The sequence below is a fragment of the Nyctibius grandis genome, chromosome 15, assembly GCF_013368605.1.
Source record: "Nyctibius grandis isolate bNycGra1 chromosome 15, bNycGra1.pri, whole genome shotgun sequence".
In the NCBI taxonomy this organism is placed as follows: Eukaryota; Metazoa; Chordata; class Aves; order Nyctibiiformes; family Nyctibiidae; genus Nyctibius; species Nyctibius grandis.
The window spans coordinates 4255871-4269710 of NC_090672.1; the positions used below are offsets into that span (position 1 = coordinate 4255871).

The window sequence follows — 13840 nt, forward strand, 5'->3', positions numbered from 1 at the left end:
CTACAGAACGACGTGCGCTTCAGAAAGACACTCTTGTTCTGGAGTCACCCGCTCGTCAGTCTACCTCTTTCTGTCTCATGAAGTCATTTCAATGCCCCCATTTTACTGCTTTTTTTTTTTTTTTCCCTTCTTCCCCAAAGGTTGTATTTGTTTAAACAAGCCAATGACTCTGTTTTGTTCTGGTCTGTAAGAGACCCCGTGGAATTTCACACAATCGTCTGTTCTTTTTGTTAAAGCAATAGGTTCGGCTCTTTCAGCTTCAAATATTGCAGCCCTTTACCGTAGTTTCATAGTCCTCTCCCTTCATTTCTCCCCAACTCTTGAAAGTATTGACCTGAAAACCAGCCCCAGCATTCTAGCAAGTTCTTCTAGGGCTTTAGACAAAAGCATTTCCCCAACTCTGATGAGAAACAAACAACCGTAACTAATGCATAAAAAGAGACTCAGAAACCAAACCACTATTAATGAAAATTATTCCAGGAAGTGCACGTCATTAAACTTATTTTAAAAAATAATAACCTGTCAGTGTGGCAGTCTGTGCTAAATCAATACAGTTGTGGCCAATGTTTTCTTAAAGTCAAATCACTGAACTAATGCAAATCCCTGGCTACGTACCTGAAATCAGCCCCGAATGCTACCACAACTTCTAGAAGAATGAGACTCTTTGATATAAAAAATAATTCTTAACTCAAAGTCTGGCTTGATTAATAGTTAGGAAAGAAAACAAGTAGAAGCAGAAGCAGGAATAAAGCTTGTTTTCATCTGCCAGTCCTCAAATAAGATCGAGAAGAACCTGATGGTTAAAAGCAACCCATGCACTTACTAACTTCAGACATTCCTTTTATCAATTAATTTTCTGTTAAGTCACTATGCAGGATTCTTAGTAAGAATGTTAAACTACATAGTTAAGACACATTCATAGAAAGGGATCAGTTGGGTTCGTAGAAAGCAGCATTCAATTTAGTGTAAATGAGGTATCTAGAAAAAAAATATTTTTAGATAAATATCTAACACACACATATAGAAAAAATCACAACTATAGAAAATCACACGCTATATAAAATCAGAACTCAACCTGTGTTAATGACTACCAACCACTCAAAATTTACCTTTTGGGGGAAATTAAATCAAGATACAAAACATAAATCCAAACATAGATTGTTGAAACTTCAAGTTCCACTTCTGGATTTAAGTAATTATAAAACCCAACATTTAAAAATGAACCTGTATTGTAACAACCATGCAAGTAAAGGCAAAGCCTTCCCTCCTGTACAGCAGGTCTGTACTGTCAAGTGGTTTATGAAGCACAAGTGCTTTTGTATCTTTTGGGATTAGCGTGGTACGGGTATTTACCTAATCAGCATAATTAAAAATGGCATAATAAAGGCTGCCACCATTGTGGTGAGTATGTTGCAACGTGGGCAGGGGGAGGCAGCAGCTCCCAATGACACTAACCACACCGATCAAACAGAATTAGTCTTCTACACCACTCCATCCAGTCCCCTCTCTCTTTTGAAGACGCGGCGTCGCTCTGCTGGATCACACGATACCCTACAGCTGCTGTTACAACAGCCAGCACGGAGGCAGAACCGTCGTGTCCAAAGGCAAGAACATCCCAGTGCCCAGGAGACCGTGCTGCCGCCTTCTCCAGCCTGCTGGGACATGGGGCCACTGCCATGTGCAGCTGGATCAAAACCAGAGCTGGCATCAGGGCGGGGAGAGAGAGATCTCATGCAAGGACAGAACGTGCTGGCAGTGGAGATGAACGCTTCTGGCACTAGAAGCAAACGCATGCTTGGGTCTAACACATGTTGGAATTCTGAGTCTTTTTCAAAGTCATCTTAAAGATTACACAAAAGCTGACTCTGAACAGAAAGAACACCAAACAGGCAGCCTAGAAGGAGCACAGAAGGAAATAACACCATGCATCATAAAACACAAAAGGTAACTGGAAAGGCTACATCAGTCCCTCAAGAGAGGTCAAATCTCTACGTACATGAATCACCTGGAGAAATTTTCCAATTGCAAAAGAAAGATCATATTGACCGTGGGAGTCCAGGATGCACGTAAGACCAATTTAAGAAAGGTCATGAGCATCACACCTCGGAAGCAGCAGCGTTGACAGGAGTCTCGTTCAGCCTTTGCTGTTATGTGGGAACCATCACTGTATTAATAGTGGGAGGCACATAAATGCACAGACAAACCAGAGAACAGTTTTGTTTCAACAACCCAACACCTCAATTTCATAAGGCCTGACAGAGAGGTCTGCATTAGTCAAAAGCACTGGAGATTATCCTGTCTGAGCATCCTTCAGCACCACCAAAAGCACGGATGAGCACACGTTATTTTCATGTAAGACCGTAAGCAGTTTCCTCAAACCACACAGCTTTTTCGAAGAGTTGATCCATCCGAACACAGGTGCCTTCTTGTGCCAAATTCCACATGCACCAGAAAGTGTAAAACACCTCCACGTTACAGAGCCAGGCCCCAGCCCATCTCCCCGTCTCCCCCTCTACCCAGCAGGACATCACGTACAGCTTGCCTACCACAAACTGATAGCAAGGATCTCCTTGGCTTGGTTGGTCTGATACTATTTCCTGTGGCACTACCGACATAAATTGGATTAATCACCCCAAAATATACATAAATATTTCAAACACACTTGTTGAGTAATTTCAACTTAGTTAATTTGCTGAATAAAATTTAATTTTATTTAAAAAATCTTATACACTATTATTCACCTAGCCCTAGTTGTGAACAGATTCTCACTGCTGAAAATAAACCACATTCTAGTCAATTCATTCAACACCAAATTAAATTACTAGTACTGGATTTTTTTTCTTAAAAAAAGTATGTTAAAACTTTACTTTTTTTTATTTTTAAAACATCTAAAGAAAATGTTGCAATTTTACAGAAATGTTTCTTTTCAGGTTATGCTTTTTTTTTTTAAATGCCTGTTATAAATTCAGCTTGTGTAGAGTTCTTTTTTTTTCATAGTTTTTTAATATGTATTATCTGCAGAGACATTGTAACAGTTTCATTTTGTGGATGAACACAAAACTTGTACAGATTTCTCATATTTGGTCTTTAGGTAAATAGTTCCCAAAAGCTGCCTAAATAAACCACTCCAAACTGTTCAGTCCATCATGAAAGTACAGTTTTTTCCTTTCGTAGTGGGAAAGGAAATATAAATAATGCATCATTATTACAGAAACTGACAAAAATCAGATTCAAATTAACCCAACTATCTAGCTTTCACTCACCTTACTGCATGAGGAGATAAGACGTTATGTGAATTAAAGACTGAACAGCAGCCTCACGTTTAAATTTAATTTTGAAATGTAAAGTGGAATCTATTACCACAATTAAAGTGAGAAATTACCAATACATTTTAAAATGCTCAACTGCAGAACACACACTTAAAAAAAAAATTATTATAATAGTATGGTAGCCACTGTTAGAAAACCACAACAGCTACTCTCAATGGAGACCCCAAAAGGGCAGTGTATGACATCAAAAGTGTTACGGAGAAACTGGTCAGATTAATTCCTACTGATGGGTGCTTAAGCTTAAAAATATCGAATATACCTCTGACAAGATAATTTTACTCTCTTTTTAAAAGGACTTGTGATAAAGAATTTCATCTTTCTAAATGAAGAACAGTCTGTTATCTTAAACATACACAATATTAAGCGAGACTCTTGTTTTACTTTAGACTGGAAAAATATGCCAGGGACAGTCAAAGTCAACACAAAGTAACAAACAGCAAAAGGTAGCAGAAAGAGAAACAGATAAGTGCAGCTCTGGTCAAATTCATAGCAGTTCTTTACGTCAGTTAACGGCTCATTTACATTGTAATTTCTAATCAGTTACATGCAAGCCCAAAGAAGCATTTGATCACTACACATGGTAATAAAATTTGATTAAATTTATCAGGCAACTGCTAAAATATGAAAATTTGCAGATGTAATAAAGTAGCTTTATCTGAACTTTAACAGGACAGACAAAAGTAAATCATTCCGTTGGTTAAAAAAACCCTACATTCAGTTTTTTACCAAACAAAATTTCACATGAAAAGTATTGTGTGATTCCAAAGTTTCCGGAGTAGAAATGGAGTGATTTGAAATGTCAAAGACCCCATTATTTTGCAAAGAAATGAAAATACACCTCAAAAATTTCTAATTCCACATGTGAACAACAAAATACTGCATATCTACCAACAACTGCATCGGGTAGGTCATTATGAAAGGCTAGCTGCCAAGATGTAGGAAATGGCTCCTTGCCTCTGTTCCCTTTAAGGAATATACAATCGTTTGAAACCAGTTCACACTAAGCGCTTATCATGCTGCCGTTACACTGAGATACTCAGTCCTTAAAATAATCTGATAAAAGATTTTTTTAAAGCTGCAGCCCTCCCCAACACTGTATTTCTCAGTGTACACAGTTCAGTAGGGGGCAGGGAGGAGCGGGGGTCACAGCCTCTGGAACAAGATGGTTTGCAGTTTGACTTTAAATTACCAAGTTTTAAGGCCACCTGTGTTGGTTTTTTTTTCAGTGCTGAAAGTTGAAGTCTGATCACAGGGCCCCTTTCCCCACTGCGTGAGAACATGTTCCAACATTTTAGGTGTTATATTTAAGTGTCTCCTTTTGGCACCACGGAGTTTATTTTTTTTAAAAAAAAAGAAAACTCCCCTAAAAGTTTCTAGTTCTGGCTGCCTTTATCACTCACTGCCACAGACGGGGTGTCCACGTTAACAGCTATGACTATGCTCTCTCCATCTTCTGTTTTGATACGTTTGAGTTCCTGCTGTTCTGACTGGTCTCCGTTCTGGCGCTTTGTTGGAAGAGACGCCGACGCGGACGCATGGGTTGCTAACATATGCAAAGGACTCGCAGCAGCTGTAAAAAGATAATAAAAACTTCAGCACCCTAATCCTTGTCAAAACAGATGATACTGAAAGCAAACTTGCATTTTCATTAAAATTATTAATTCCTTTTTTGGTACTACGGGGGGTATTAGCAATCCCAGTTGAGATTCAGGTCCAATTGTTTAATCTTTGGACAAACGTGAAGGACATTTTCCCAAATCTCTCAACATTCACACAGATTTGGACAAAGGTGAGAGAATGGGGAAGTATTTTGTCAACAGGGAGCTGAAGACAGAGAAGGATTAAACGACTGAAAGCCAATCTGCACCGTAATTTGTGACAGAACTGGGAAGCGAATTCAAAATCCCCTTTCAGTAGGTTCTGGCCATGTCTACGGATCACTGCAGAATGCACTGCTTGGGCTGGAAGGGCAGCACCACCGTGTCACATTCATCTGCGGCCGTAACTTTTTTAAGAAAAGCTCTGCAATTCACACAGCCGTGAGGTGCACACGCCAAGTAGCAATTCCTCTCTGACAGATAAGGAGCCGTTTACCCACAGTGTAAGGAAAAGGCAGTGCTTTAACAAGTAGTAGTGTTAAGAAACGACGCATTTGATTAGATTCAAGTGCATAACTGAATTATCAACAGAATATCAACAGAAATGTATATAACATCCTATATACAAGATTTTAATCTTTCTCGTTCCATGGAAGAGAGTACAAGTCACCAACAATGGGCAAGTGCAGTCCTTCAAACCTTCTGAGACATCCAAAGGTGCCTTCCCTCTACTTGTGAGCAGTCTGCTTCCCAGTATCAACCCCAACTTTATTAAACCAACTATCCGAATGTCTTTGCAAATAATGCAAAATACTAACTATATATTTACTTGTTCATTGCATTTCATGAAAATTTATCTAAATATTATCAAACTACCTGCTTTTTTACACACAAGCTCCCTTTCTTCAGCACCACCCGCTTTGCCAACATTATTACAGCATTCCCTGACAAGTGGAACTTAAACATCAAGTCCATAAGGAATTCTTACTTGCTAAACTTGTTATATTTGTTCTTAGTAAGCTATCCTAGAGAATACCTGGAATATCACCTCTGCATGTACCAAACTGTTTTGTACTCAGTATTTACCCGTAGAACAAATACTTCAGAAAATATTTACCTGATGCAAAAAGCTTCACTGCAACTGTAAAATAATTTGTACCTCAGCTTCTATCAGAAAAGCTATTCCTTGTACAATTTCTGAATCGATGCCATAGAGATAGTTACTTCTGAATAAAAAGCCTTACTGCAAATGTGTTGTTGCTTAAATAAAACCAAGAAGTTTACCCCTCATCTTCAAACATGCATTAAGACTATTACTGCATTATTCAGTCCGGGGTTTGTTCAGTAGAAAGAGACTTGCTGGCTGCAGCCACAATTGATATGTGGAAGTATGAAATACACAAAAGAACCATGTTTGAAATCTACACTGAAAGGCAAAATAAAGAATATCTACTTACATAATTTTATTCTACAGTAAGAGACCTGAATTTATTTTGGACTTCACAGCTTTCAGTTAGACTGACAGGCAGTAAAAAGCACTGCCAAACTGTTTTGCTGAGAGTAAGTTCTGAAAGCACCTTCTTACTACAAACAGAAAATGTTAGAAGACCAGTAGCTGCTCTGGATTTCTTAGCTTTCAGATTGCACAAATCTTCTTTCTCCAAAGAGAGAGATAAACACACACACATAGAAGTGTGTGTGTAAATAGAGATGTATGCACATGAACACAGACGTACACAGCTGTAGGCGTGTAAATGCAGAGATATTTGTAGACTTGTACAAACAAATCTGTATTTCTGTAGGCCTAGTTCCCCTTTAGATGCTTTGCCTGAGAATTACCTGGTTTCTTGCTGGTTTAGGAGTAACTGTAACAGAGAGACAAGGACCTGGAATACACCTCACTTGCTGTTCAAAAAGTGAACATCTCATGAGGTATTTAAGCCCAGGAATCGCAGAGTGAGAACTCCCATCACTGCGAGCACACCCCTATCACACACAGTGAAAAGCACCACAATTCTACTCCTACCTTCAGCCACATTTCTTAAACACCCTCTGCAGCCGGTAGGCTGCCCTACCAAGGAAAACATGTTGAAATCAGTTGTTTTCAGAGTCCAGGAAAAAGACAAAAATAATTATTTCTTACTTTTAAAAATAACTTTCCAGTATATTTCACATGACTCTTGGCTCAATTCACACATCCCTTCTGACAAAAAAAGTGCATATGAAGTCTGACAGTGATGTCTTTTACTTAAACTGGAAATGAAGCGGAAGCAGAGAGAACACTGACCTATAAATGTCAGTGATGGATGAAGAGTTTAAAGGAAACAAAGCATATAATCCACTCCATTAGAAAGACTTTAGAGCAGAAATGTAGGTAATAAATTTATATAAGATAGCCTAAACCTATTTCTGTAAACATATTTTATGACAAAAAAGCTCCTTCAGTATCAGATAACATCTCCAAGTGAAACTGTTAGAACAAGCCGTATGTACCTGCAAAGCAAACCAAAACTGAACGTTCTGTCAACAAGTGTGAATATATGAAAATTATGAAAAAGCACTACTATCCACTCAGACTGGTGAGTCTGAGAGGGGAAAGACGGTATCCAGAGAAGAATCTCAAAATCTTACAGAATTTTTGTCATTTTTAGTACACGTTCAACACAAACAGAATAAAAAGTAACAGCTCACAAAGCCAACCCACAAGCAAGTTCTGTCTTGTTTTCCTGTTGGTTGGTTCTTGACAGATCATCTGGGGAGCAGTTATCATTTTAATGGCACTGTTTTACAGGAACTTCTTTTAAAACTTGTTTATATCCTGGGTTTAATGAGGAGGGAGGACGGGTTGTCACCACTAAGTACATCCCTATAATGACCACAAAAAGAATAAATAGCTGTTCAGGTAATCATCAATGAAGAGAAAGACTGGCTCTTACCAGCAGGGAGGGAACAATCCCTTCCAAGGCTGTAAGCTAAATTTTGTGTAGAACTTAGTTTTCAGTATAACTACAAAAGACATGAGTACAGAATTCAAAAATCCAGCACTGGTCACGTTGAGGTTTAAACGGGTACAAAGCAATAGAACATCTTGACACAATACATACCAGCATTGCCCTGGCCTTGTATCGCAGTGGTGATAGGTACTATGTGCGTTCCGTTCTGCGTTACAGTTTTTATTGGTAGCTGGTGTTGACCTAGAGGTGCCTGTTGCACTATAGTAACTGTCTGTAAGGGTGTGGTCTGAGATGTCTGAATGATACGACTAGCAGCTCCTATTGTAGCATGACCAACAGCAGGTATAGGCTCCACTTTAACTGAAAAACAGAAGATAAAATGTTGTTAAGAACAAGAAATTGAAAAAGAACCATTTGTTTTTATTCTATCAACCCTCATTGACAAAGTACACCATTTTACTGCTAGCTCCAATATACCTGAGAAATTATGATGCAAAATCTTCAGTTTTAGCCAAACATTTCAAGTGTTCATCTGGAAGTAAGTTTCAAATAATAATCCTTCTGTATAAAGAGCCAGCAAAACAATTAATCCCACAGGTTCTCACCTTTTACTTCCTTGTGGTCTCCATTCTCTTGAGGTTCTACCTTGGGCTGGGTTACCATCGCAGCTTGCGTGACTACTGCCTGTCCAGCTACAGTGTAGGTGTTTGCTGGTGCTAATCCAGTCACATTTGTGACAGACACAGCTGGTATCTGGTGGACAACATGCACTGTCTGAACTACAGGCTGCTGGGATGTCGATGTTGTCACAGGAGTTGCAACAGTGTAGGTGACGGGTTTAATAGTTTGTGGTAGCTGCCGTTGTACAGTAATTAAAACTGGTTGGCTAGATAGAGGTGATCCTACCAAGAAAGAGGTAAAAATTAGGCTGCCAATTTTAATTATTTCTTTTAAGCCAGTCATTCTTTTAAACTTAACACTAAAACCTCAGAGGATTAACGACCTCCTCCACTAATGCCTGAATCCAAAAGATAAAACCGGACAATGAAGATTATGACACATGGCTATTCCAAGCCACATATTCAAGGTAAGTGCTGTATTAGCTCAGTAAGACCCAGACACCATTTGGGCAAAAGCCCCCCCCACCTCTCCCCAAATGCAGCTATACTACCACAGCTATGTTTAATACTCATTTAGTAAAACTCCTTTCCATAGATGGAACATATATGTGCTTCAGGTGTTGTGTGGAGCATGTCTGCACTGGCAAAACTCTCAGCTTCCTAGGCTGGGGTAAGCCTGGTGTCTCTGCTCAGGACCATGTTTGCCTTTGCCACAGAATGGTCACCAGCACTTCTGGAGTAGCAGAATATATCACCAAGAAAATGGATGACAAAAGTATATGAGCTAAGGTAATTAAACAAAGACATCCTTATCCCATCATGCCTTACGCTCTTTTTTTTTTAAAAAAATAGGAAAATTCTTATCACCCAAATATATTCTTTCTCTCTGTATCCCTTCAATTCTTTTTATCCCCACCTTTGAAACGACAACATGACCACAGATGCATGCAATACATTTGCTTATTTCTGTAACCCATGTAACCTAAAGCTTTGGGTTTTTTTTTTTCTAACCAGAAAGAATATGTTTTGCAAGGAAGTGACAACTGTTACAAGACAGTACAGTCTTATACAGGACAGAAACACCATCTCTGCTAGTAACAAAGTGATCAAGGGTGCTGGGACAGCACACAGGTAACAGTCCGTATGCACGCAAACAGAATTTACCTGGCATGTTTACATATTTATTAAAGCTTTACTCTAAATGTTAAGAGGTTAAATATTTACCCTTTTTTTTGGTGTGAAGTCGTGGTAATATTCACATATCAGCCCTCTCCCACCTCCAAGCCCCGAACGCTTATTTCAGGATTCCTCACCTGGGGCACTCTGTGCAAATCGCGCTTCTTGTATTACCGCTAGTTTTGGCTGGATAGCACTAGGCTCAGGTTCCATGGGGACTGGAGATCCTTCCCTGGACAGACTCTCGGGGGTCTGGACTCCACTGGAGTGCGCAGACAACACTCCAGAGTGATTAGGAGAAGCTGGGGCACTTCTGTATTTAAAAATGAAAGCAGCAGCTGATGTGTTTAAACTTCTGAACTGTGAAAGACAGTGACCTTCCCCTAAAGAGACCATAACACACACTGCCCACAGGAGGGCACCTCTGCCTTCTGGCAGGTACAGTTACAACCCAGAGCAGTTCTCATGATCTTTTATAAAGCTTCTGTTTAACTGGGACAGAATTTAAATGCCAATTTCAGGTATAGGTAATGGAGAAGAAGTGGCTGGATGCCTTCTTAGGGAGACTCTCTAAACCATCCATGAAACATGAACGTTTCTTCTGGTGGAGAAGAATGATGAGCAAATCTCAGTCTACAGGGCAAGTAATAAAAGATCTGCACCAGCAGAAAGGGCATAACTTTACACAGGGAATAATTTAAACCCACGTATTTCCCCATCATGAATTCTGCTTGAACATTATCAAACTAAATACGTAATTGTCATCTCCAAGTTCAATAAAATGGTAGCTGGTATTGGATAATTTTCTTTGCCAACAGTTTTAAAATACAGTAGATGGCAGTTAGAAATTAAAATTATAAATTCTGTAAAAAAAAACAAAACAAAACAAAGGTACAGCAAGGCTTGCTTACATTAACAATCTGATAGTTACGCAAACTGAGTCAGTTCTTTAACACTAAAAACAAGCAATAAAAACAAGCCTAGTGTATGGGGCAGCCTCCTAGCAAATGATACAGAATTCAAATAGAATCTGGATGAAATTAAATTACTGAACTTGTGACTGTATCCAAAACTATCAAGTCTGTATCAGCCTGAAGATTAAATAACAGCCATAGTCGTTTTGTTCATCTGTTTTTCCTTACCTAGAAGAGAGTGGTCCCAGAGGGGTTCTAAAGCAAGGTACTCCCCTAGGCCGCCTTTTCCTAAAAGCCTGCTCTATTAATTTGCTTTCAGAGGCAGGGTCTATCCTCCAGAATGAGCCTTTGCCTGGTTCTTCCTGGGAACGTGGTACTTTGATGAAATAACGATTCAGAGAGAGATTGTGACGTATTGAATTCTATGGAACATAAAAAAATATGTAGAATTCATATAACTTTTCCAAGTCAGAATGTGGCCTACTGCAGCAGTTTGTACTACAGGAGATTCGGGGTTCAGCTCTTTTAATTCCTTAATTCAACAGAACTTGGAGCACCACAAAGGCAGTGCCGTAAATCTGAAAGGACTCCTGCATTTTTTAAATCTTTCCCGACAATTAAAAAACCAGTATGCTAATGCAGCAATAACAGGAATCCCATTTAATTCTTAATGAGAAATGCGGTGATTGTAACGAACTGTTACAACACTACAAATACTTGTGCATAATGCAGTGTTAAAAAAAAAAAAAAAGAAAAATTATCAGTCTTCATACACCACCCTTCCCCAGGTGTCAAAGAAAATGTCAGTTCATTCCAGGTGGGCCAATAAAATACAGCATATACCAGTTCTGATCTTATATGATAATCCTGTTACTGTTCCACAATACAGAAAGAAAAGGTTAAATTATACAAGTTCCAAACGCAGCTAGGTTGTTGGGAGCGCACCCACAGTCCAGTCTGTCTCAACAAAGGAGCCAAGGATTTAACGTGTCTAGAAAAACAACAAATGGCAGCAGGTCCTAGAACAGCTCTTCAGCGAGATCTTCGTTACTGCGCTCTAGTTTGCACGTTACTTTATCCTCACTTTGCTGTAACACACACAACTCCTCAATCAGAGAGATGCTGAAAACTGCTAACGCCCTGAAGTGCCTGTATCTATGCTTGGCTTTGCACACATTTTTTTTTTGTTGTTGTTTTTTTTTATTATTATTATTATTCTTTTTTTTTTTTAAAGATATATAAATGCAAAACCTCTAATCAGTGAACAAGAAGAAAATACAGATAAACGTACATACTGAAATACTTGTGGGGGAACAGGGAGAAAACAGAGAAAAAGCTTTACGTTAACAAAAGCTCTTCAAAAATTTGCAAAATCAAATGCAAATCCTGCTCAAATGTCTGACTTCATGACCCTGATGGCAAGTTTGGAAAACTTAAAGCAATGATAACCATGTATGGTTTCTTAAATGCAAACTGATGAAACCAGAAATGGTTTTCCCTGCCAAAAATTGAAACAGAACTAGAAAGATGCCAAGAACATGTTTATAAATTGTATTTATTTCTCCATATGCTAGAACAAAAGAGTAGATCCAAAAGTACCAGCTAAAATCAGTTCACGAAGTCTTCAAATCCTCAACAAAATGAGACCTTTATATAATAAACGATGTAAATATCTCAATACTACTTATTAAGGTGTAAGATTTGGGTACTATACACATGTAGGTACTCTGTGTTTTGAATAATATGTGCATATATAGCCTCAAATATTATTTAAAACATCTATCATACAAGTCACCCTAACTGTAATCTAATACCTGATGGATAAAAGCTAGCAGAGGTGTTCATACCCGAGGTACACCTGTCAGTGTTATAGCAGTGCTTTATGGGACTAGTGACTGAACAGCATCCAATTTTCAGCTTTTCCAATTATTTTTATGGCTAGGTGCTAATTAATTATTCCAGAACATACTATGTCTGCTGTGTCTATCACCTTGGTTGTGAAGTATTATACATCTAAATACATACACTGTTCTAAGGCTGAATTCTTTAACCATGCATTACAATGTATGTAATACATAAAGCAGCATTATACACACAGATATTCAAGGTATTTCAGGATAGGAAGCAAAAAGCATACCAACATTTTGTAAACAGAATCTTGTTGCTAAAACAGATCTGTTAGTATGACTGCAGCCAGGATTCTGCATTGCTTATGTGTGAAAGGGAAACAAGAGACTTCCTAGCCACTACGACAGCTAAGTCCTTCACTAGCCAAACCATTAGCAAAAGCTAGGAACAGTTACACTCCCCACTAACCTTGGAATTCCTCTAAGAGTGATTCAACTTTCATATAAACCCTATGACAAATAAGTATGTGATTAATATTTAAAAATCTGTTCCTCTACTGAGAAGGCACGTATTCTTTAGTCTTCTACTTGTACAGCAAGTAGAGCATCAATACTTCCTCACTCTTCCCATCCCCCAGCCTCTCCAAATTTTACTTCCCTGAAAATAACTTCAGAGCATGCCTCTGTTGCAGATCATGACTGTACTAAGCAGCAAGACAGTGAAATTGATACTCCATGATCGACAGTGCAGTCTGAATGTTATATGGGCAAACTGGCCAGTCCTGCTAATTGTGCTCTTCTGTCCTTTGCTGAAACTAAAAACAGCAGCAAAGGCATTGAACCTTTGTGCGTATCTGGAAAGACTACGCCAGACTGATTCATACTCGGTTAGTCATCCTGGCAAGTGCTGAGGTTGGTCTCTTTAAAAATGAAAAGAAAGCAGAAATTAATTCTACAGAATTGAAGGGTTTGGTCTAACTCAGTACAGAAATGATTAAGTTCACAAATAGACCATGCTGCACAAACGAAAAAGGGCACATAATAGTGCAAGATAACACACACTTGTTCCTTCACTGTATTGCATGGTCAAGATCACTGTTTTCAAATAAAACTGAACTTGTAACATTTAATATCTTAATTTTATCTCAAGATAACAATATGGATGTTTACACAATTATAAGCTACAGAACACAACTACATTCCTAGATAGCATACATATATTTAAATGCACAGTGCCAACTGCACATTTCTTACCCAAAAGCCTGCAAGTCTCCCTCCTAGAGGTTTAGAGAATACCACTCCATGAATAAAACAATGCTTCAAAGACAGAATAATGTAAATTGCCTACTTTGTTGGAGAACTTACAATCAGGAAAAAGACCACACACTCATTTGACAAATTC

General features: G+C 38.6%; 1 protein-coding gene across 3 annotated transcripts in view; it reads right to left on the reverse strand.

Moving 5' to 3' along the window:
• Nucleotides 1-2730: 2730 nt before the first annotated feature.
• Nucleotides 2731-13840, reverse strand: part of FOXK2 (forkhead box K2) — a 72167-nt gene continuing 61057 nt past the window's right edge. For all 3 annotated transcript variants that reach the window (XM_068413252.1, XM_068413253.1, XM_068413254.1), the window contains 5 exons: nucleotides 10820-11013; nucleotides 9815-9990; nucleotides 8487-8783; nucleotides 8032-8241; nucleotides 2731-4899 (listed from right to left, as the gene is read on the reverse strand). In XM_068413252.1, coding sequence (XP_068269353.1) covers nucleotides 4703-4899; nucleotides 8032-8241; nucleotides 8487-8783; nucleotides 9815-9990; nucleotides 10820-11013 — 1074 coding nt within the window. In that variant the 3' untranslated portion in view covers nucleotides 2731-4702. The remainder of the gene's footprint in view (nucleotides 4900-8031; nucleotides 8242-8486; nucleotides 8784-9814; nucleotides 9991-10819; nucleotides 11014-13840) is intronic.